Source organism: Myxocyprinus asiaticus, chromosome 16 (assembly GCF_019703515.2).
Source record: "Myxocyprinus asiaticus isolate MX2 ecotype Aquarium Trade chromosome 16, UBuf_Myxa_2, whole genome shotgun sequence".
Taxonomy (NCBI): Eukaryota; Metazoa; Chordata; class Actinopteri; order Cypriniformes; family Catostomidae; genus Myxocyprinus; species Myxocyprinus asiaticus.
The window spans coordinates 42,062,611-42,086,146 of record NC_059359.1 but is presented as its reverse complement, the minus strand read 5'-3'; the positions used below and the strand labels follow the sequence as shown (position 1 = coordinate 42,086,146).

Below are 23,536 nucleotides of genomic sequence, written 5' to 3'. Positions count from 1 at the left end.
GCCATGAAAGGGTGGAGTGCAATTTTCCAGTGCTAGCTCTAATAGAGCAGCCCAGAACAAGTCTGGCAGCCCTGTTTTGTGCAACTTGTAATTTAGCAAAATTTGATTTGGATGCAGACGACCATACTACTGAACAGTAGTCCAGGTGGCACAAAATTTATGACTTAGAAACTATACTCAGCATGTGTGACTGTACATAAGGAGAACACTTTCTTGTCATTGCAATACCTCTACCCAACTGAATTGATGTGCTCAGTCCATAATAGTTGACCGTCCAAGACTACGCCCAGCAATTTAGCTTTGTCCACTTGTTGTATGGGTTCCCCAGATATGGATAGCTCCAGTTTAGGTTTAGCAACCGATTTGTGTCGTGACGCAAAAACAATACTTTTAGTTTTAAATATATTTAAGGCTAGTTTATTTGTTTTGACCCACTCATATACTATATTCAATTCACTAGACAAAATTTGATTTAATTCATGGCATGTACATGCTGCATAATATACAGTGGAATCATCAGCATACATTGTTATACCTGCATTTTTCTCAGCAGAGGGCAAGTCATTAATAAAAATTGAAAACAGGAGTGGTCCCAGACAACTTCCTAGAGGTATACCACATGCTAAACTACTACAATTTGATAGACTACCATTATAAAAAAAAACCTTTTGTGCTCTAGAGGAAAGATAATTCTTCATCAAAGTAATCGCAGATAAAATATCATGATCAATGACATCAAATGCGGCACTGAAGTCTAACATAACTGCTCCCACTATTTTTGAGTCCTCAACCAATTATCAGTCATTTGTATAAGTGCTGTGCAAGTAGAGTAACCCTTTCTGTATGCATGCTGATATTTAGTAGTGAAGCTGTTATTGTTAAAATAGTATTGTATCTGACCATAAATAATCTTCTCCATAACCTTGCTCAGCACAGGAAGAATACTTATTGGTCTACTATTAGGCCCACTAAAAGGTAACTTGTTACCCTTAAGCAATGGAATGATTTTTCCCTCCTTCCACAGTCTAGGATACACCCCACATAGCAAACATCTATTCAATATGTGACTTAAAGGACCCGAAATGTAATCAGCAGCAATGTTTAGCACTTTACTGTCAAGATTGTCTGTGCCTGAACTGCCATATTCAGGAAGAATCTTCAGCAATATCTCTACACAACTGAATTGAAACATAAAATTTTTACCATACATTATTTCATTACTTATCATTTCAGAAGGGTTAGAAAAACTACCACCAAGGCGCTGCCTCAAATTGTTCACCTTATTGATAAATAAGTTATTAAAATTGTTAGCTATATCTTGGGGCTTAGTTAAAAACATACCATCTGATTCAACAAACGAAGCACATGCATTTTTTTCCTTCCCATGATTTCATTAAAGGTATTCCAGAGTTTTTTACCATCATATTTATAACTTTCAATTCTTTGCCTGTAATATTTTCTTCTTCATTTTGTTTAATTTAGTCACTTGATTTCTTAGTTTACAGTACTTTATCTATCCTGAACTAAACCTGATTTCACTGCTACCAGTTTAGCTTCCTCCCTCTGTTTCATTAAATTCTTTAAAGGTGCATCAATCTATTGGGCTCTTTTAGTTTTAGCTGTGAACTTTTTCATAGGTGCATGTCTATTTACAATTTCCATAAATATAGTCATAAAAGCAGTTAAGGAAACCTCTGGTTCATCAGCACTGTACACACATTTCCAATCAATATTTCTGACATCTTCCACAAAGTGATCTTTAACAAATCTTTTGTATGACCGTCTGTATTCAACTTTAGCTCTTGCTTCAGGAATTTTAACCTTTCTGCTAAAAGCAACCATATTGTGGTCACTAAAACCTACTGGCACAGAGACTGTATTTGAGCATAGCTCAGGGACATTAGTATATATGTGATCAATACATGTAGAGGAAGTACAGCCTGCTTGATTAGTGAAAACTCTTGTTGGCAGGGAAACAATTTGGGATAAATTACAAGTATTAATTAATGATAATATTTTTTTATTCCTTGGACAATTACTGGTTGACCAATCTATATTCATAACTCCAAGCAAATATATTTCACTGTTCACAGTAGACACTCTCAGTGGCGTATCCAGGACATTTTTACTGGGGTGGCCAAGACGGGGCACAGACCTAGTGTGGGGTGGCGATACCGGGAGAACCTTTATGAATGGCACATGATCAAAATGTGTAAATATCGCATTGCTTTGCTTCAACATCTACACATGTAGAATAAATGAATTCTTAAACTCATGTTAGCATTCACTGAATTGTTTGTATTCAATATCAGACTGTTGTTTTGACATTTGACAGTTTTCTATTCCTGTTCTATTTCAACCTATTACAGTTTCTTGGAATCTCTGGTTATTTTAACATAACATCCATTTTTAAATCAGTAATTGTTTAGGAAAAGTCAGTTACACATTTTTAAGAGCTATTCTCATTGTAGAGAATTAATCTGTGTATAACATCAGGTATAGTGTATAATCATATAAAGATACAAGTACAGATGATAACTGATTGAGGCGCACTTCAATCAATCATTCAATCAATTATTCATTCATTTATTAGCTATAACGGCACTGTCCAGCAGAAATATTGTTAAATTGGATACAAATCAGTGTGTGAAATTGGAATCTGGAAACCCCAAAATTGCAGATTGAGCTCTGTATACAGTAAAAAAAAAAAAAACCTCTATTTACAGTGTCTACTCAGGTTTATTTTCCACATGTTCTGATAGCTTCAATTACTTTGAATATTACCAAATAAAATAGTTAGTCAAATCATTTGCAGCATTTAAGTGCAATTTGCCCTGCCTCTGCATATTTAAAATGTCAAATAAGGTATGAAAACTTTGAAGATTTTATTGGTCTGACTGACCAGTAATACACATAAAGAGCTCATAAATAACTCATGTAAAGATTTAAAGTACAGTCACAGCACAAACCCTTCCGCTTCACACACAGGTTAGCCATATATATAACTTTACCTATTGAACATATACATCTGTAAAACGCTTTACACACCTTTACACATTAAATCAGAAAACATGGCATTTCATATTTCATGTCAATATAAAGATAACATGCTGAATGTGGTGTAGGGTCTAGCTTACTCTTTAACCTAGCTACTGTAACAATTAAAAAATGTTTTCACTTTCACATGGAAATTCGGGATAAATTAAACCTTAGATTAGATGAACGTACCTCTCAAATAACAGCTTTCTTTTTGACCACAAATCGACGTCGTCAACTCATTGGAAGTTGGAGGTAGACGCTAGCTCATGTCAGCTTCGTGCTTCTGACCGACCATTATACTCCAGACCTGGCGCCCGCTGCCCGCGACCTGCGGCACCTGCCTGGCCACCCGTGGCCTGCCCCTCCCCCCACTGATCAAAGATCAGCTCACACAGCTTCAGTCCCACCACTACTATAATGGTCAGAAATATAAAACTGACCCTGGGTCAGTGTGGCTCTAAATCAACAAATGACCTGAGATGTCATCTTTGATTGACAGGTGTTTCTATTGGTTCTTTGTTCTTGTGTTGATGAACATGATGAACTACCAATCAGTTCTGGGGTGGCCAATGAGATTTCAGGGGTGGCCCAGGCCACCCCCTAAAATTGCCACTGGACACTCTGTCAATTGATTCACATGATTGAGAGAAATAGTCAGCGTCAGCATCAGGAGGTCTGTAACAACAGCCCACCACTATTGGTTTCAAGTGGGGCAGATGTACCTGAACCCACAACACTTCTACATCAATCATCATAAGATCAGAACATAGTTTAACAGGAAGATGGCTTTGTACAAAAATTGCTACCCCACCACCATGTATATTTCTGTCCCTCCTAAAGAGGGAGAAACCATTAACCAATAACTCTGAACAGTTCTGAACAGATGGATCTAAATGAGGCTCAGATTCCGCCAATATATGAATGAAAGTCATGTATCTTGTTCCTAATGCTACAGATGTTCACATGTGCAATTACCAAGCCTTTATTTGGGAGCTTTAAAGGACTCAATGTCATTATTAGGGATAAGAAGCATCCTTGGTCATAAAGTCAGACATTTATAGTTAGGAACTTTTTCTGGGTTTGATGATACCTCAACACTGCAGAATCACCCCTCTCCCAGGCTGCACGCAGGTCTGGCATTAACTCCTTCCTTTTCTTCCTAATAAGGTCAGAGTAATCTTCATTGATGTAAATCTGTGTTCCTTTAAGTTTCTTAGCCTGTGATTGAATCATCTGCTTATCCTTGTAGCGCAGGAGTTTTACTACAATCTGTCTTGGCCTACTGTCATCAAACTTCCCAACTCTATGGGCCCGTTCTATTTCAATATCCTTCACATTCAGGCCCAATTTCTTACCTAGTATTTCTTGTACTTTCATTTCTAACAATTCCCAGTTTTCCCCTTTTTCCTCAGGAACACCATCAATAATAATATTGCTCCTATGTGATTGATTTTCCAAATAGTCAATCTTTTTTTCAATCTCATCAAAGGTCTCAACAGATTTTGTCAGGTTCTCCTCCAGCTGTTTCAGTTTTTTTCCACTCTCACATAGCACTTTGTCCTGGCTCTCCAAATTTCCATGAGCAAACTCTAAACTAGTCTTCAGTTCCTGTATCTCTTTAAGTGCATTATACACTCTACTATGCACACCTTCTGAGATAATTTCAACACAGGATTTAAAGTTCTTACTTTGCTGCTCCAGCAGCTCTCTATAAAAGTCCTTTTGTTGTTCCATCATGGATTGAAGAATAGACATTGTCACCAGCTCTTCCTCTGGATATTTCTTTACTTTGGATGGCATCTTGTTACCCAAAGAGGAGAAGGCCTCAAAATGTAGGTCTCAATCCCAAAGAACAGTAGGCCCCAAAACCAGAATCTGTTCAAAATCTCTCTTTATGAACTGCATCCACAGCTCTTTACTCAATAAACGACTTAGATAACTGTGTTTAACTTATATTAAATGAGTATTTTGATTAAAACAAGTGAATAAATAAAATATCAAAAAGGGATGTCAGCTTGTATGGCGCTAGTACTCCTCAAGCTCTAGTACCAGGTACAGGTCTTTTGGGTTGAGCCCAGTCAGAAAAGTTAAAACCTCATGACACTGAACGAACCATTGAGTCGAGTCGATGCTGAAAACAGAGTCCCCGCCTACTAAGAATCCACACTGAACACAAAGTCTATGATGAGCACCGAATCTACACTGAACACGAAGTCTATGCTGAGTCTACGTTTTCTTGTGAGCTGTTAGCATTATCATCCAGTCTTTGTTTTCCACAAAATCTTTCGCGATAGTAGTTTACTTCGCCACAACTGCCTACGCCCTTGAACTCACCACAGCTCATTCATCTCCTGACTCGTCATTCCCAATTGGCTTCTATGACCCCTCACGTCATCTTTGGCTCGACTCCCAGACCGCCGACACAACGAAAGAAACAACTCATCAACTGACCAAGTAACCAAGTACAGTATTTCCATGTCTCTCTAAACTGGTGTATTAGATCAAAATCGATAACACTATTGCAGGCTAATATGAAGGTGAAACGGATAGATTGATGGTTCATTCTGTCATGGTTTGCTAAATTTCACACATTGCCATAACTCAATATTCTGCATTTCCAGTACTCTAAATCTTGTTTTCTTTACTGTTCACTTTGTGTGTTTGTGTGTGTGTGTGTGTGTGTGTGTGTGCGCGCGCGCACTAGATTAGTTTATGTATTTGGTTTAGAATAGTTTAATAAAGTCTTGTATTGTATTGTAAGAGAAGTGTCTTGTACTTCATGCTCATAAATTTAATGTGTTAAACTGTCTGATCCTGTTACTTTCGTATAAACAGTGTTTACTCTAAATTTAGGATATCATTTTGTTGGAATGAGGTGATATTCCTCCCAGAATTGATAAAGACGCAAGTTCAACGTATCGGTGGATGAATACATTGATTGGGTGTTAAATATGAATTCTGTTAGATTCCCTAGAGATTAGATCATTATTCCCCTTTTAACCAATAATAAGCTAAAATTCCTATAACAACAACACGGGAAAGTGGCTTCCAATCCTATCAGAATCAGAATCAGCTGGTATGCTTACACATACAAGGAATTTGTCTTGGTGACAGGAGCTTCCAGTGTACAACAATACAAAAACAATACAAAAACAGCAGCAAGACATAGATAATAATAAAAAATAAAAAATAGTTATACACATACGTACATACACAGACACACACATACATACATACATACACATACGTAGTGCAATCTAATACAAATCTGTTATCTGTTATGTACAGTGCAAATACAAATCTGTTATGTACAGTGCACATTTTTTTTTCCAGAGGAATGAAATGGCAGAAGAGGTTGGATGTGTTGGATAAATGTAAAAAAAGACTAAACTGTGTATTGCACATAGTTATTGCTCAATGGGGCAATTTAACTGTTCATGAGATGGATAGCCTGAGGGAAAAAACTGTTCCCGTGCCTGACAGTTCTGGTGCTCAGAGCTCTGAAGCATCGGCCAGAAGGCAACAGTTTAAAAAGGTAATGGGCAGGGTGAGTGGGGTCCAGAATGATTTTTCCAGCCTTTTTCCTCCATCTGGAAGTGTATAGTTCCTGAAGGGGGGACAGGGGGCAACCAGTAATCCTCTCAGCAGTCCAAATTGTCCTTTGTAGTCTTCTGATGTCTGATTTCGTAGCTGCACCAAATCAGACAGTTACTGAAGTGCAGAGGACAGACTCAATGACCTCTGAGTACAACTGTATCAGCAGCGCCTGTGGCAAGTTGAACTTCCTCAGCTGGCGAAGGAAGTACAACCTCTGCTGGGCCTTTTTCACAATGGAGTCAATATGTGTCTCCCACTTCAGGTCCTGTGTGATGGTAGTGCCCAGGAACCTGAATGACTCCACTGCTGCCACAGTGCTGTTTAGAATGGTGAGGGGGTCAGTGTTGGGGTGTTCCTCCTAAAGTCCACAATCATCTTCACCGTTTTGAGCGTGTTCAGCTCAAGGTTGTTTTGACTACACCAGACAGCCAGCTGTTCAACCTCCCTTCTGTATGCAGACTCATCGTCATCTCGGATGAGGCCGATGACAGTGGTGTCGTCTGCAATCTTCAGGAGCTTGACAGAGGGGTCCTTGGCGATACAGTCATTGGTGTAGAGGGAGAAGAGTAGTGGGGATAGCACACATCCCTGGGAGGCACCAGTGCTGATTTTACAGTTGCTGAAAGTGAGCTTCCCCTGTCTCACAAGCTGCTGCCTGTCCGTCAGAAAGCTGGTAATCCACTGACAAATAGACATGGGAACAGAGAGTTGGTGTAATTAATTCTGGAGTATAGCTGGGATGATGGTGTTGAAAGCTGAACTGAAGTCCACAAAAAGGATCCTTGCATATGTCCCTGGTCTGTCCAGATGTTGCAGGATATGATGCAATCCCATGTTGACTGCATCATCCACAGACCTGTTTGCTCGATAAGCAAATTGAAGGGGATCTAGAAAGGGTCTAGTGATGTTCTTCAGGTGGGCCAACACCAGTATCTCAAATGATTTCATGACCACAGACATCAGGGCGACAGGTCTGTAGTCATTAAGTCATGTGATTTTTAGTTTCTTTCGGACAGGAATAATGATTGAGTGTTTGAAGCAGCATGGGACTTCACACTGCTCCAGTGATCTGTTGAAGATCTGTGTGAAGATGGGGGCCAGCTGGTTAGCACAGGATCGTAGACACACTGGTGAGACGCCATCTGGGCCTGAAGATTTCCTCATCTTTTGTTTCCGAAAGACGCGGCTCACATCATCTTCACAGATTTTAAGTGCAGGTTGAGTAGCAGGAGGGGGGAGGAGGGGGGTTGGAGGAGGTGTTGGTGTTTGTGTGAAGTGAAGGTCAGAGTGGGTGTGGGGTGTGAGATTGGGCCTTTCAAATCTGCAGTAGAACACATTCAGGTCATCAGCCAGTTGTTGGTCCACCACAGGGCTGGGGTAGGAGTCCTGTAATTTGTGTATTGTTTCATGCCACTCTACACTGATGCAGGGTCGTTAGCTGAAAACTTGTTTTTCAGCTTCTCAGAGTATCTTCTTTTAGCCACTCTGATTTCCTTGTTCAGGGTGTTCCTGGCCTGATTGTACAAGACTTTATCCCCACCCCTGTAAGCATATTCTTTGGCCTTACGAAGTTGCCTGAGCTCTGCTGTAAACCACAGTTTGTCGTTGTTTAACTTTAAATAAGTCCTTGTAGGAATGCACATATCCTCACAGAAACTGATATATGATATAACAGTTTCTGTGAGCTCGTCCAGGTCTGTGACTGCAGCCTCAAAAACACTCCAATCCTTGCAATCGAAGCAGGCTTGTAGTTCCTGCTCTGCTTCATTGGTCCATCTCTTTACAGTCCTTACTACTGGCTTGGTTGATTTTAATTTCTGCCTGTAGGTTGGAAGAAGATGAACCAGAGGCAGAAATTAAATGGATATTTAAATGGAAATAATTAAATGGGTATAAATGGATATATGTAAAATATAAACAAAATGTTAAGAGTAAAAAATAATGAAGTATAAAGGCTAAGCAGTTATGAAACTGAGTGCCATGGGTTTTGACATGACGTGTGTGGTCAGAAGAACGGTATGTGACCTGATAGGAGTTCATGCAGTGCAAGAATGCTGGCAGTCTGGAGGTGCTGGAGCTCAGAAGCTTTAGGAGCTCCTCACATGAGCTCTGAGGGAAGGGCACAGGGTGCACACTGATGTCCTTCTCCCACACATCCACAACGCTAGAGAGAAAAAAAGAGGGGGTGAGAGAGAGGGGAAATATATGAAATAATATATTGAGCACAGAAGCTGTTACTACCTCCCTAAACCGCTCTGCACCCGGTGAAGCAGTGGGGCCACAGATTCTACTAATGTGACAGTTTGAAACATTGCAGTTTTAATCATGTCACAGCAAATCTGTTAATAGTGAGAACAGAAGAGCATCAGAGCAGCAGAGGAGCACAGATTCTCCTGTCCTCACACACATTATAGTGATGATCTATTCAGGACATTTCATTGACATTTACCCATCTGTGCTGCAATTCCACAGAAAGCACACTCGCAGCCTTTTTAAAGTGGACATGTTCGAGAAACCCAGAGAGCAACTACAACTAGGGATGTGAAAAACTATATATTTTCATATCCTTAGAAAATCTGGGTCCTGAAGCAAAACCAGTTGAGAACAACTGATCTAAGTATCATAACAGCACAGGGCCTGTTTGTGAGACAGTTCCACAGAGCTCTATGAATCATGTTTGATCCCATCACCTCCTCCACAGACTCTACCGCTTTGACAGCTGGGAGGAGAGATGTTTAGATACTCAGATCACAGGATAGGAAAATGAGCAGAATTAATGCACACTTGAAAATAGAGAGCGAGTTGAGGTAAGTGGGGGATGGAGAGAGTCGTGACGACCTTCTAGTGACACAGAGACAATAAGGTGCAAATTGCCCTCCCACAATTCCAGTGTGAATCACTCTGTGTTTCCAGCATATCTTTGGCTTCTCAAGCTCGTAGAAGAGAACATTTAAAATAGGAAGTGAGTGACTCTGGTGTGCATTATTCTGAGCTAGTACCTGAACACACAAACATTTAGCAGCTTACCAAAACACTTTGAATGTTTAAATTTTTTAAATGTGCACTCATTTATTGAAAGATGAAGTGTTTAATATGTTTGATGTTAAAGGGGTCATGAAATGCTCTTTTTTTAATAGTTTTTATTTTCTTCCCTGAGGTCCACTGATAATGTTATTAATGGTTTTTTTTTTGCATTGAAACAGTCATAATTTAGTAATATATGATCATTTTCCACCCTCTGACTGAAACGCTTGGTTTTGGCATAACTTAAACGTAAACACCCACTGTTCTGATTGGCTAACAGCGTGCAGCCCCTCAAATTCAGCCATTTTTTAAACTTAGCCTTAAGAGAACGAACAAGCTCCACAACATTATAAAACTGAATTTTTTTTAGTTACACATAACACACATCCAACACATTGCATCCGGATATATTAAACTGTTCAACTCAAGCACAACTGTTAACACTCACACCCTGTCTACACCGGACGGAAGAGAGTTGCGTCATATCAAAAGCAATAGAACCCATTATAATCAATGATGCTGTCTACCATGGAAGTGTCCGTTGCGGCAGTAAACAGATGTCTCATTCCACTTTGCGCTGCACACGCTGGCGCTACTACTGCCAACAACACAAATAAACTGTTTAGAAAGTTAGTGTTGACGTGCCCAGTGTAGATAGCCTCAAGCCGTTGCGTCGTGTCGCGTCAATGGACGCACCCGGTGTAAACAGGGTGTCAGCACCATAAACTGTTGAGCTGTAACTTGACATCACATCTTTTAAAAGTGGCCTGAGATATGTATCAAGTGGTCAAAGATGTCTGTCTGTGCATGTTGAAATAACAAAATTATTTAAAAGTGCAATATGTAGTATATTTACTATACTAAACCATACAGTAAAATTATCATAATATGTTATCAGAGATTTAAGAAACATGCTAAGTTGAAATACTGGCTTCTCCAAAAACAATGCTACAGCCAGTATATTCTACTTTGAAATGTGCATTCCGGGCCGGAATTTCTGTTTGTGTTTTGGCCTGTGTGATCCCGCCCACTGCCCATTTCCCAATAGTATTTTGACACCCTAGGTTGCCAGATTTGAAACAAGTTAGCGGGCAAACACAGCGTGCTGCAGCCATGGAAGCCAGCAATACATTTAGCTAACAATGACAGAGTTATAAAAAATCCACATGAGCTGGTTTATAATTTGCAAACAATAAAAACATTGCAAACGTATACATTAGCTGATCAATTTACAGTGTAAGCTCATCGCTTGCCATTGTCAGTTTGCTCGTTCCTGTTGCGTGTCCTCAACCTGGCAACCCCGCGTGAGCTTCGGGTCTGGGGAGGAGGGGGCGGGGGAGACAACTCTCTCCAATATCTTGAATTTGGAGTGCAGTACCCATTTTAAACCCTTGATGCCAATGTTACATATTGCGCCTTTATAATAGTCCAGATGGGTCCCCTTTGGTGTTCAGGAATAGTGAGGCCACAGTAGGCCTATGTCCTGCTGTCTCTCTCTCTGTGTACAAACTGAAGCACCAGTGGATGGGGCCAAGGGTGCGATGATTTTAAGTAGGCGTTAATGTTTTTGAGCTGTAGATGAGGTCATGAATTAATGTACCCCAAGCTTGGTTTCAATAAATGCTTTTAATGCATTGGGGATTAAGTTTTGAGTTCTGAAATGTACAGTAGGTTTTTTGTATGTACAGATTTATTTGATGCAAGATTTATGCTTAATTAAAGTCACTTAATTAAAGTCATACTCTAAAATGCACATCAGGTTGTCAAATCCCTTCATATTAATATCTGTTGGGTTAGTAATGCACATAGCTAAGAAAATGCAATTTACAAAATTTTGCACACAGCTATCATGACTTTGCTATCTACTATACAAAAGGGGTCAAATATGAAAATTCAGAGCAAAAAACAACAAGGAAGAAGAAGAAGAAGAAGAAGAGGAAGATCAAGACAAAGAAGTGGTGCAAACTGAGAAGAGGTAGTGTGGGTAAAGGAAAAGGGAATATGAGTAAGAAATGATGAGAAAAGGAGAAGGTTTTCTCAACTTTTTCAGGGGTGAGCATTGAAAGAGTTGAGGAAAGACCAAATGGAGATGGTGTAATGATGGTGAGCTGAGAGAAAGAGGACAGCAGGGTGGAAGAATAAAGAAAAGAAGACACAGAAGAGGCTCAAATGATCTGAGAGTCCCTCTAATATGAATCACGGTCTCTCTGAGACCCACAAAGTATTCGGCCTGATGTGAGCATATCAACAGTGACTTCGATCTCAACAAAAATGAAGAGGGAAGAATGGCATTGGACTGCATGCCACAATCAATGTCCACAATTACTGTCTGTGCTTACAGTGCTGTCTTACGTGGGTCCATACAATATAGCGAGACTTTTATTTTTTATTTATTTAATATTAAAGTAAACTTCCTTCCAGAGGAGGAACAGGTAAAACTAGAAATTTAAAGAAATGTTACGAAAACACATGGAAAAAGAAGCTCCAGTTAGCAGGAGCTTCACTTAATGTTCACTTCAACCATCAGAATGGGGGAAAAATGTGATCTCAGTGATTTCGACCGAGGCATGATTGTTGGTGCTAGACGGGCTGGTTTGAGTACTTCTGTAACTGCTGATCTCCTGGGATTTTCACACATGGGATTTTCACACAAAACATTCTCTAGAGTTTACTTAGAATGGTGCCAAAAACAAAAAAAAAACATCCAGTGAGCGGCAGTTCTGCGGACGGAAACACCTTGTTGATGAGAGAGGTCAGCGGAGAATTGCCAGACTGGTTTGAGCTGACAAAGTCTATGGTAACTCAGATAACCACTCTGTACAATTGTGGTGAGAAGAATAGCATCTCAGAATGCACAACACGTCAAACCTTGAGGCAGATGGGCTACAACAGCAGAAGATGACGTGAGGCTCTTTATTAGGACCATAGTGTTCCTTATAAAGTGCTCAGTGAGTGTAATTTGGAGAAATGTATAAAATCAATTGAGAAAAACTGTAATATGCGGAGGCAACAATAAGTAGGCCATTTGTAGGATAGGAGGGTGAGTAAATGATGACAGAATTTACATTTTTGGGTGAAGTATTCCTTTAATCAGAGGAAAAAGAGGAGTCACAGAGTGAATTGATTGCTTACTCTTTGTGCTCGCTGTCAGAGCAGGAGAGGTAAAGGACTTTGACTGCTGAAACTGCCTGGAATGACTGATGCTCTCTGGAATGAACATCACCTGTGGAGATTAAGCTGTCGCCCCTCACTGCTGCAGCAGGAAATGAGGCGACCAGAGTGTCCGTGTTCAGAAGCCACAGCTGATAATTAAAAGAGAACAGATAACTCATCCTCTAGTCTAGATGATACTGCAACACAATATATGAAATAAAAAAAAAAATTTAGCATAGACCACATTTAAGGGGACATATAATGACAATATGGATGTTCCTCTCTTAGATTGAAATAAAATCTACTAATAGATTTGTCAATGGATGGTCAACACGTCCTGTTTTCAAGGTGTTTATGCAAATTTGAGTAAAAATGACATTAAATAAGTGTTTATTTCACTTTAGAAATGTTGTGTACATCTGATTTGCTGTTGTTAAATTTAATTATGTTTATCTGCATTTATATCGGTCATCGCCATCCTGCTCCCTTGATATCGGTATGGCATTGGCCACTGAAAAACCCATATCGGTCGACCACTAATCAAGTTTAAATAAGCAGAAGTGTAAATGAGACACAAGAACTACAGCGGAGGGGTTGATTTTCACTGAGTAATGACTAAAGCTGAAGTGTGTCATTTTTCGATCTTTATTTCAAAAGTATAGATTTTATAAATACTTAATTGTTTGAAAATTGTTTGAAGCATGTAAGAGTGTCAGGCTTTATTGTGCTGTTTTTGCTAATGGAAACGATGAATGACACCTGGGACAGATGCGTCATGGTTTACGGGTGACATAATGAGTTTATGTATTAAAAAGCTTTGGTTTTATTCATCTGCAGTCATGTAAACTGTTCAAATGGTGTGTAACCTCAGTTACTGTACTGCTTTGTTTTCCATACCTGAAGTGACTTCCTCCCCCAACAGTGCAGAGCAGTTCCTACAGGAAACCATAACACACTTACTGACTCGCTTCTGCTGTGGACAACATACAAATATTTAGGTAAAGGCAAATTTATTATGTATGTGCATTTATATGGCACTGGTTACAATGGGGAAGCAAACTACTTTAAGTATTCATTTAGCTGACACTTTTATCTAAAGCAACTTACAGTAAACTTTTTACAGGTTCAGTGCCCCAGGAGCAAAGGTATTATCATTAACAGAAACTAGTGTAAAGACAAAAAAACAGAGGAGAGAATAGAAAATGTAACAAACATTTCTAACTATAATTAAATAAAAACCATGGTTTGCTTGCGCTAGAATGAAACATTTTAAATGATGGAAACTATGAATGTCCACTAAAATATAAATGAAAACTCAATAAAACTACAGAAAAAAATTACTTTAGTTTTCGGATTTCCAATTCATGTGGGATTGTGTGCTTTAATTAATTTCCCAAGCCTGGCTTTCGACTATCACAAAAAGAAAGAACCAGTTTGATAAGAAGCGGCCATCTGATTTACATCACATTTCACTAATTGCGTTTTTTTAGAGCTGCACTACATAAGATGTTTTAGTTAAAAATTAACAAATTGCCATTATTGATTGAGAACATAAACAATCAGTGTTCAAAACAATGTCCTTACTGTGACATAAGCCAGAGATTTCACGCCAAAATCATCCTGACAGGTCAAAATACAAATAATTTGTTATAGGCTTACCGTAGTGAATCGTTACTGCAGTAAGCCTATAAAAATGATTTGTATTTTGAGCTGTTGGGTTGGATTTGGTGCGAAATCTCTAGCTTATGTTGTCATTCTTGCGTCATTACGTCAGGTCCGTAAACACAGGAAAGAATAACCGGCTGTCTCATGTTCCAGCTGGAGAAACTACGTTCAGTTCAGTCAGTTACATTTACACAGTTTCGGACAGCATCGCTGAAGTATGGATGGATGTTTAGCTGTTATCCATGCAGTTACCAGCTCAGATCTTTAACTACTAAGACATACCATCCCCTTATTAATGTCCCTCAAAAACACAGATTAGAATTACATGGAACTGTTTTCAACTGGTGCAAACAAAGCAAAAACTAATGTTTTTGATTAAGTTGCACATGGATGGTTTACACATAATGTGTCCATGGACTTTTTTTAAACCAACATCACGATTTTACTAACCACATACAAACTCTACATGCATATAAACCACAAGTTTTAGACAATGCACAAAAAAGAATGTTTTAAAGACTTTACTATTACTCTAAAAAGTTAATGATGAAGAGTGAGTTGGTGTATCTAAACTTTTGACTGGTAATGTACATGCTGAAAATATCAAGTTGAAATCAATAAGAAAAGAGCTGGCTGTGTGCTGAAGTGATTTAGGATTGATAAAGTGTTGCGTGCCTTTATCTCCTCAGCATGGCCACAGGCAGCACACATAGAGCACAATCAATCTCCTCTGAAAGACATGATAGAGTTCTCCTGCACAGCCTGGTAGAGTGTAATGTTTTTAAGAGTGGATTTCTCCGCCTCTTCAGCCTTGATTGTGAAGAAAGGAAACCGTCTTCCTCCTCTGTCAGCCCTGAGGCAGTGTAAGTGAGAAGTGTGCACTACTTAGGGGGAAAATATCACTGCTGGATTTGTCTTTGTTTAAGGAGCTCTGAAACAGCTATTGAAAGAAAGCTGCAACAACAGACATTTTGAGGGGGGAAAAAAATATTTTAGTTTTTGTTGCATTAAAGGGTTCACCCAAAAATGGGAATCATTTACTCACTCTCATGTCATTCCAAACTCATATAACTTTCTTTCTTCTTTGGAACACAAAAGGTGAATATATGAAGAATGTCCCTGCCACTCTTTTCCACATACTGAAAGTGAATGGGAACTGGGGCTGTCAAGCTCCAAAATGACAAAAAAAAAAGAACCATAAGAGCAGTCCATGTAATGTATGAACTTTTAGAAGCTATATTCAAAGTCTTCAAAAATTCACCTTTTGTGTTCCAAAGAAGAAGAAGAAGAAGAAGAAGAAGAAAATCATGGGGATGAGAAAATGATGACAAAAGTTTTATTTTTGAATGAACTATCACTCCAATGAACCAAGTATAATCTTCCCTCTTTAAATTCTATAGTTTACCTCTTCAGAAATCTGGTTGGAACCAGCAGCTATCTGAAATGAGGTCACTTCCTGTGTGAGAATCTGCTCACAGCCGCTGTCCCAATGTATGAATATACGTGTCACCAAGTAGACAGTCGTCATCTCATGGGAGCAGTTTCCTGTTTGCGAAGGGATCGGGGTGGCAGCACCGGTCGTCCACTAATGTGTTCCAGTTTCCATTGGGCAGAGGAAGAACTCGCCTAAAAACCCTTTCAAATAACAACAGTCTCACCAGCAGAACATTTCTCATAATGGCACGTAATGTATTAAAATAATGTGTAACTTCAGCAAATTACTAAAATTCCTCTTTACCTGTCTAGAAGCACCCTGGACCCACAAGACTGGCACAGGAAGCAGTTTGTTTCCTTGACCTTTCACACTGCTTGGAGTGTCTACTGTAAAGTAACAAAGACAAAATAACCAAGAACAAAACTGAGATTTAGGAAACTGAAATAACTTTGAGGACATTGTAAAAAATAAGTATCGTTTGTATTGAATAGTGTATATATCAAATCAAATCCATCTATCTATCTAAACTCAGCAAAAAAAGAAATGTCCCTTTTTCAGGACACTGTATTTTAAAGATAATTTTGTTAAAATCCAAATAACTTTACAGATCTTTATTGTAAAGGGTTTAAACAATGTTTTCCATGCTTGTTCATTGAACCATAAACAATTAATGAACATGCACCTGTGGAATGGTTGTTAAGACACTAACAGCTTACAGACGGTAGGCAATTAAGGTCACAGTTACAAAAACTTAGGACCCTAAAGAGACCTTTCTACTGACTCTGAAAAACACCAAAACAAAGATGCCCTGGGTCCCTGCTCATCTGCAAGAACGTGCCTTAGGCATGCTGCATGGAGGCATGAGGACTGCAGATGTGGCCAGGGCATTAAATTGCAATGCCCGTACTGTGAGACGCCTAAGACAGTGCTACAGGGAGACAGGAAGGACAGCTGATCGTCCTCGCAGTGGCAGACCACATGTAACAACACCTGCACAGGATCGGTACATCCGAATATCACACCTGCAGGACAGGTACAGGATGGCAACAACAACTGCCCGAGTTACACCAGGAACACACAATCCCTCCATCAGTGCTCAGACTGTCCGCAATAGGCTGAGAGAGGCTGGACTGAGGGCTTGTAGGCCTGTTGTAAGGCAGGTCCTTACCAGACATCACCGGCAACAATGTCGCCTATGGGCACAAACCCACCTTCACTGCCACGGTTTTGTCTCACCAGAGGTGATGGTCAGACTCGCGTTTATCGTCAAAGGAATGAGCATTACACAGAGGCCTGTACTCTGGAGCGGGATCGATTTGGAGGTGGAGGGTCCATCATGGTCTGGGGTGGTGTGTCACAGCATCATCGGACTGAGCTTGTTGTCATTGCAGGCAATCTCAATGCTGTGCATTACAGGGAAGACATCCTCCTCCCTCATGTGGTACCCTTCCTGCAGGCTCATCCTGACATGACCCTCCAGCATGACAATGCCACCAGCCATACTGCTCGTTCTGTGTGCGATTTCCTGCAAGACAGGAATGTCAGTATTCTACCATTGCCAGCGAAGAGCCCAGATCTCAATCCCATTGAGCACGTCTGGGACCTGTTGGATCGGAGGGTGAGGGCTAGGGCCATTCCCCCCAAAAATGTCCGGGAACTTGCAAGTGCCTTGGTGGAAGAGTGGGGTAACATCTCACAGCAAGAACTGGCAAATCTGGTGCAGTCCATGAGGAGGAGATGCACTGCAGTACTTAATGCAGCTGGTGGCCACACCAGATACTGACTGTTACTTTTGATTTTGACCCCCCTTTTATTCAGGGACATATTATTCCATTTCTGTTAGTCACATGTCTGTGAAACTTGTTCAGTTTATGTCTTAGTTGTTGAATCTTTTTATGTTCATACAAATATTTACACATGTTAAGTTTGCTGAAAATAAAAGCAATTGAAAGTGAGAGGGCGTTTCTTTTTTTGCTGAGTTTATCTATTATCTATCTATCTATCAATCTATCTATCTATCCATCCATCCACTCTCTATTCATCCATTCTCTAACTATCCATCCATCCATCTACCCTCTATTCATCCATTTATCCATTCTCTAACCATCCATCCATCTATCTATCCTCTAATCATCCATCTATCTATCCTCTAACTATCCATCCATCCATACATCCTATCTATCTATTTATCTATCTATCATCATCCATCATCCATCCTCTATCTATCTATCTATCCTCTATTTATCCATTCATCCATCCATCCATCCATCTATTCTTCCATCCAACCATCCTGCACCTATCCATACATCCATCCATCTATCTATCCTTACATCCATCCATGTATTGTTGTATCTATTCATCCATCTATCATCTACCTATCTATCTATCTGTCTATCTATCTATCTATTCGTCCATCCATCTACCCTCTAGTCGTCCATTTATCCATCCATCCATCTATTCTTCCATCTAACCATCCTGCACCTATCCATCCATCCATTCATCCATCCATCTTTCCAACATCTCCTATCTATCTATCCATCCATCCATCCATCCATCTAATTTAATGTCAAATCAACCAAATTTCAGAAACTTTCACAGCTGAAGTTTTGATTTTGATAATACTTTTTCTGAGGAAAGACTAAACATAAATGATGACGAAAGCCAAATTATTAAAAGCCATGGATCAATATTTACTGATAAAATCCATTCTTTTGTAGACGGGGGCTCAAAAGGGCAATTTTTCGAGCAAAACTACAGGTCATAAAAATTTACCTTAGAAAGGTGGAAGCATCATTGTAGAGCCGAGGAGGGCGGGGCCGGGTTGGAATGAGACACACCCGGTCCCCAATCAGCCTGATGGGGCGCGCGAGGGATAAAGGCGGCCGGGGACGACAGTTCGAGAGAGAGAGAATTACAGACAGCTGTGCTGTGTTTTTAGTTGTGTGTTTTTGGTTGGGTTTTTGTTTAATAAATTATTATTTAAGTTGTCAAGCCGGTTCTCGCCTCCTCCTTCCTGGGTTTCAGCACCAGTGTAAGGGGGTTTAGAGGAAAGGAGGAGGCGAGAACCGGCTTGACAACTTAAATAATAATTTATTAAACAAAAACCCAACCAAAAACACACAACTAAAAACACAGCACAGCTGTCTGTAATTCTCCCCATCAGGCTGATTGGGGACCGGGTGTGTCTCATTCCAACCCGGCCCCGCCCTCCTCGGCTCTACAATCATATTTTATTTTCACACAGTGGCCTATTCACAATAGTAGGCCTATTACTAAAATCATTATATGCCAATGGAGTCCAAAAATGGAACAAAACAAATTTTTGTGTTGTTTTTTTCACAGTTAGAGTGCCTATAACTCTTATTATCCTTTTAGATTCTGGTTCTGATCAAACTTTCCTTTTTGTGTCTTCATTTTTAAGGCCCTATATGGTTAAATCTCAGAGATATGGGGCTCTCACTATGGCTCCTGAAAATGTTAAATGTTACACAATGGTCAAAAAACAAATGTGGATCACATGGTGTGAAGCTTTTTTTTTTTTTTTTTTGTCTAAGGTACGTTTATAAGTTATGAGTGATTACGTGTTTAGGGGGGTTCACATTGCTCTTTTCCATACAATGGTCCCCATTCACTTTCAATATTTGGAAAAGAGCAGCCCTGACATTCTGCTATCTCTTTTTGTGTTCCACAAAATACAGTCATAAGGGTTTGGAATGACAGACTTTTAAGTGAAGTGTTGAGTTTAGCAAGTTCTATGTATCTGGGACAAACCCTTTTGAGTTGTCTGACTTTGAGTTGTTGTGAGCTCAGACTCAGAGCAGTAGGTCACGTTACTGGACGTTTTCTTTGTTCTTCATTAATCTCTGTTAATCTGCTGTGTGTGCGTGTGTGTGTGTGTGTGCGTGCGTGTGTGTGTGTGTGTGTGTGCAGCTCAAGGGCTGGGCTGAGCACATTACTTAAATTCTTCAAGCAAATCAAATGAGAATAAATCGGAAAATTACACAAAGTCATGCTTCATGACCTCCCTGACCTCCAGACACTGACCTGAGTTCAGAATAAAATTTATAACCAACTGAAACCAAATGTAAGCAATGTCACAGACTCCCAATGGCCTTAAAAGCATGGAATGTGATTTTGTTTATTTTGTATGTATATATTATTATTATTATTTTTATTATTATTATTATTATTATTATTATTATTATTAGAAATTGAATAACTAAGTAACCCTACAATATTATACTTAAAGGGATAGTTCACACAAAAAGGAAAATTCTGCAGCTCAAACTACACAAAACAAAAGTGATAATGACTTCTGGTTAATTCCCTGAATGTGGTCGGTGTGTACCTCATGGCTGGACCAACCCTTAGACGCAGTCTAAAGTGGGATCCATGTTCAGTGATTCCTGGACTTTTGTGGCATGATGCTTCCACTAGACTTACACCAGGTGTTAAGTTCACCTGATAAGTCAAGTAAGGTGTTTGGATCTTTAAAGTAGAATCTTCTTTGGACACTATCTTCACATCTTCACCATCCTAGTCACTCCTGAGGGCAAAAAAACTTCCATAACAACAGCAAGTTTCACAGGTGAAACTTCCATAACAACAGCATTGTGAAAGCTACATGTTTTTGACATGTTGAGTTCATATTGTCTTTATATACTATCTAGACAGTAATTCCTGTGGAATGAAACCCCTTTATTGCATCATTCAGAAATGACTACTGTATGTGTTACCAGAAGAGTAATCTGCAACCGAGTAGCTGACATGACAAGTTAGACACTGTCCTGCAGTGTCACATTATAAAGTTAATCTAAAACCACTTTAATATTTGTACTTCAAAAAATCAGTTGTCACACCACAGCACTATTCAAGTGAACTGCAAAGAAGAAGAAAAAAACAGAAAAACTAACAATGGTAATGGTGACCAGTTACAACAATTAAATATCTTGATGTTAAAAACACTGTCAAATCAGTTACGGTCAAACGCCTGGTCAACACTGCCATCTAGTGTTCAAATACTTCACTACTGATTGTTAAGAGCACGTTTACTGCACTATAGCTGTCTTGCTATGACTGTTGTTCGATAATGGGGGAATCAGTATGCATGCTGTGCACAGTGTGAGCGTTGGGGTGAGATATTTCACACATATTTTACTGAAGAAGGTGTGCCACAAAATCCTCATTTACAATGAACTACAGTATAATCACTTATAGAATGGAATTCATGACAGTTTTCATCATTCAATTTTTTACATTCAAAAGTTTTAGTTGTTACTCCAACCTGGCTTTATTTCCTCAAGCATCTTTCCAAAAGTGACTTTACTCATTTTGTTACTGACAGCTGTGATACTCTTTGGTACACGAAAAAAGTAGATGCCATAATCCAAAGCTCGTGGCAAATAAGCAATTATATAACAAAAGCGATTCACCCTGGGGAGATATTAGCTTAAGAAGTGCTGCAATACAAGTTCCAGAATTGCTCAAAAAAGTACATAAGTAGGAGCTAGTACAGAGTTATTTTACAGTACAGTTACTGCTGTACAGTTACAGTCATGCAGGGGCGCATTAAAGCACAGGCTTATACGGGCTGAAGCCCAGGGGCCTACAACTCCCATGGGGCCCAGCACATTTAAACGCTTCCAGCAGGAGACGCGGTTGCTGACATGGTAACAGTGCACAACCGTTAAAGGCATCAATTTGAATGTGGAGGTGAGGGTGTGGTCGAGCGCCCGTCTGGGCAGAGAGAGAGCGGTACACGCCGGCCCTCGCTAAATGGTCCGCCGCCAACTGTACTGCTTCATCCAGCGACGCCGGTCGGTGGCACTGGACCCACTCCGCCATACCTTTCAGTAGTTGGGAGACAAATTGTTCCAGTACCATGAGATCGATGACACCCCCGACGTCGCTGGGCTCCTCAGCCAGCACCCACCAACGGCAGGTGTCGCGGAGCTGTTGAGCGTAGGCAAACGGGTGGCCGACTTCTCTCAGCGTCAGGGATTGGAACCGCTGGTGATGCTCTTCGGGACTGCGGCTGACCCGCTGCAGGATGGCTTTCTTCAGCTCAGGGTACCGCAGGAGGTTGTGGACTGGGAGTTGTTGGGCCTCCCCGGTCAGCAGCGGTAGGAGGTGGACTGCCCATTGCACCCGCGGCCATTCCAGAGCTTGGGCTGGGCGCTCGAAGAGTTCCAGAAAAGCCTCCTGGTTATCTTGCGCCTCCATCTTTGCCAGCATCACATGGGTGTTCGCTGCTGCCGGGGTTGCGGCGTGAACCATCAGTTTTAAAGGACCACGAAGGCATAATAATTAAGATTAATAATTCAAGTAGTCAATCGAGTAGGTTCAACAGATGTTACTGGAAATTTAATAGCTATTTATTGAACTGTAATGAATTTACAAAATATATTGTGAATATAATTGATAAATATTGGCAACAGGCTTCTAGTATGCAGATTTATAGGAATTATTGGGATTATTGGGAATAATTACACATACCAAAACCTAAAAAAAATACGTTATATATTGAGACTTGGAGACCAGTCAGTTTAATAAACAATGATGCCAAGATTTACACACTAATATTTGCTAAAAGACTTAAAAAGTGTTTAGATACAATTATTGATGAAGAACAATTAGGCTTTATGAAGAGTCATTACATTGGTAATAATATTAGATTAATTTAGGATTTAATAGACTACAGACATCTTATTTCAGATGAAAGTTTTATATTATTTATAGATTTTTATAAAGCTTTTGATACCATTGAACATTCTTTTATTTTTAAGGTCATTGATTTTTTTGGTTTTAGAAGTTTTTTTCAGAAAGCTATTAAAACACTTTATAACAGATGTAATAGTTCAGTACAATTGTCACATGGTACCTGTCAGAGATTTGACATAGGCTGTGGGATAAGGCAAGGGTGCCCGATGTCGTCTTTTCTTTTTTCATTAGTAACACAAGTAATGGCGACTCATATTAAAGGTGATTCAGAAACCCTTGTTATTAATGACACCTGTGGCCGTTAAGTGAACTGCAGCCAGCTAACTGTTGCTCGTGCTCGCGCTCCTGCGCACACTCCATAGGGACGCGAGTGAGCGAGCATCAGCCAAAACAATGACGTAACGTACAAAGAGACTGAACGTGATCCACCGGCATCATGCTGACAGATGAGGTAGCATAATTAAAATGACACAGTTATGATTGTTTTATTACAAACTTTGAGACAAAACTAAAATTACTTATCAGCTAACATAGCATACTGATACATACATACAGCTACATACTGCCGAACTATACCAGACAGTTTACTGTTGTACTGCACTGTTATGTTGCACTATTGTATGTTTTGTATGTCATATGTTGTACTATGATCAAGAAACCAGCGTATTTGCTTACATTTATCCTGTATACCTGACATTTAGTATAAAGAGAAGATCGATTAAATTATTTGAAAGTTACGAAGCAAGGTAGCTTGCAATTTGTCAGCGTTAGCAGGCAAGATCAAGTTTGCTAAAATTACACAGATCAATCCTTATGGTACTATATTTCACATGATTTGCAGTTATGTAAGCTTACCTGTCCAATAAGAAGAATGCCAATTCAGGGTCGGTTTTGATCCCCAAA

At 39.8% G+C, this 23,536-nt stretch overlaps 1 protein-coding gene across 1 annotated transcript; it reads right to left on the bottom strand.

Annotated features, from left to right (window-relative positions):
- Window positions 1-5,064: 5,064 nt before the first annotated feature.
- LOC127453803 (E3 ubiquitin-protein ligase E3D-like) lies at window positions 5,065-22,189 on the bottom strand. The gene is given in 9 exon segments (XM_051720497.1): window positions 5,065-5,205; window positions 8,662-8,800; window positions 12,793-12,962; window positions 15,884-15,974; window positions 15,976-16,113; window positions 16,217-16,269; window positions 20,279-20,449; window positions 21,794-21,976; window positions 22,061-22,189. Coding segments are annotated over 9 exon segments (1,215 nt in total).
- Between the last annotated feature and the right edge of the window lie 1,347 nt (window positions 22,190-23,536).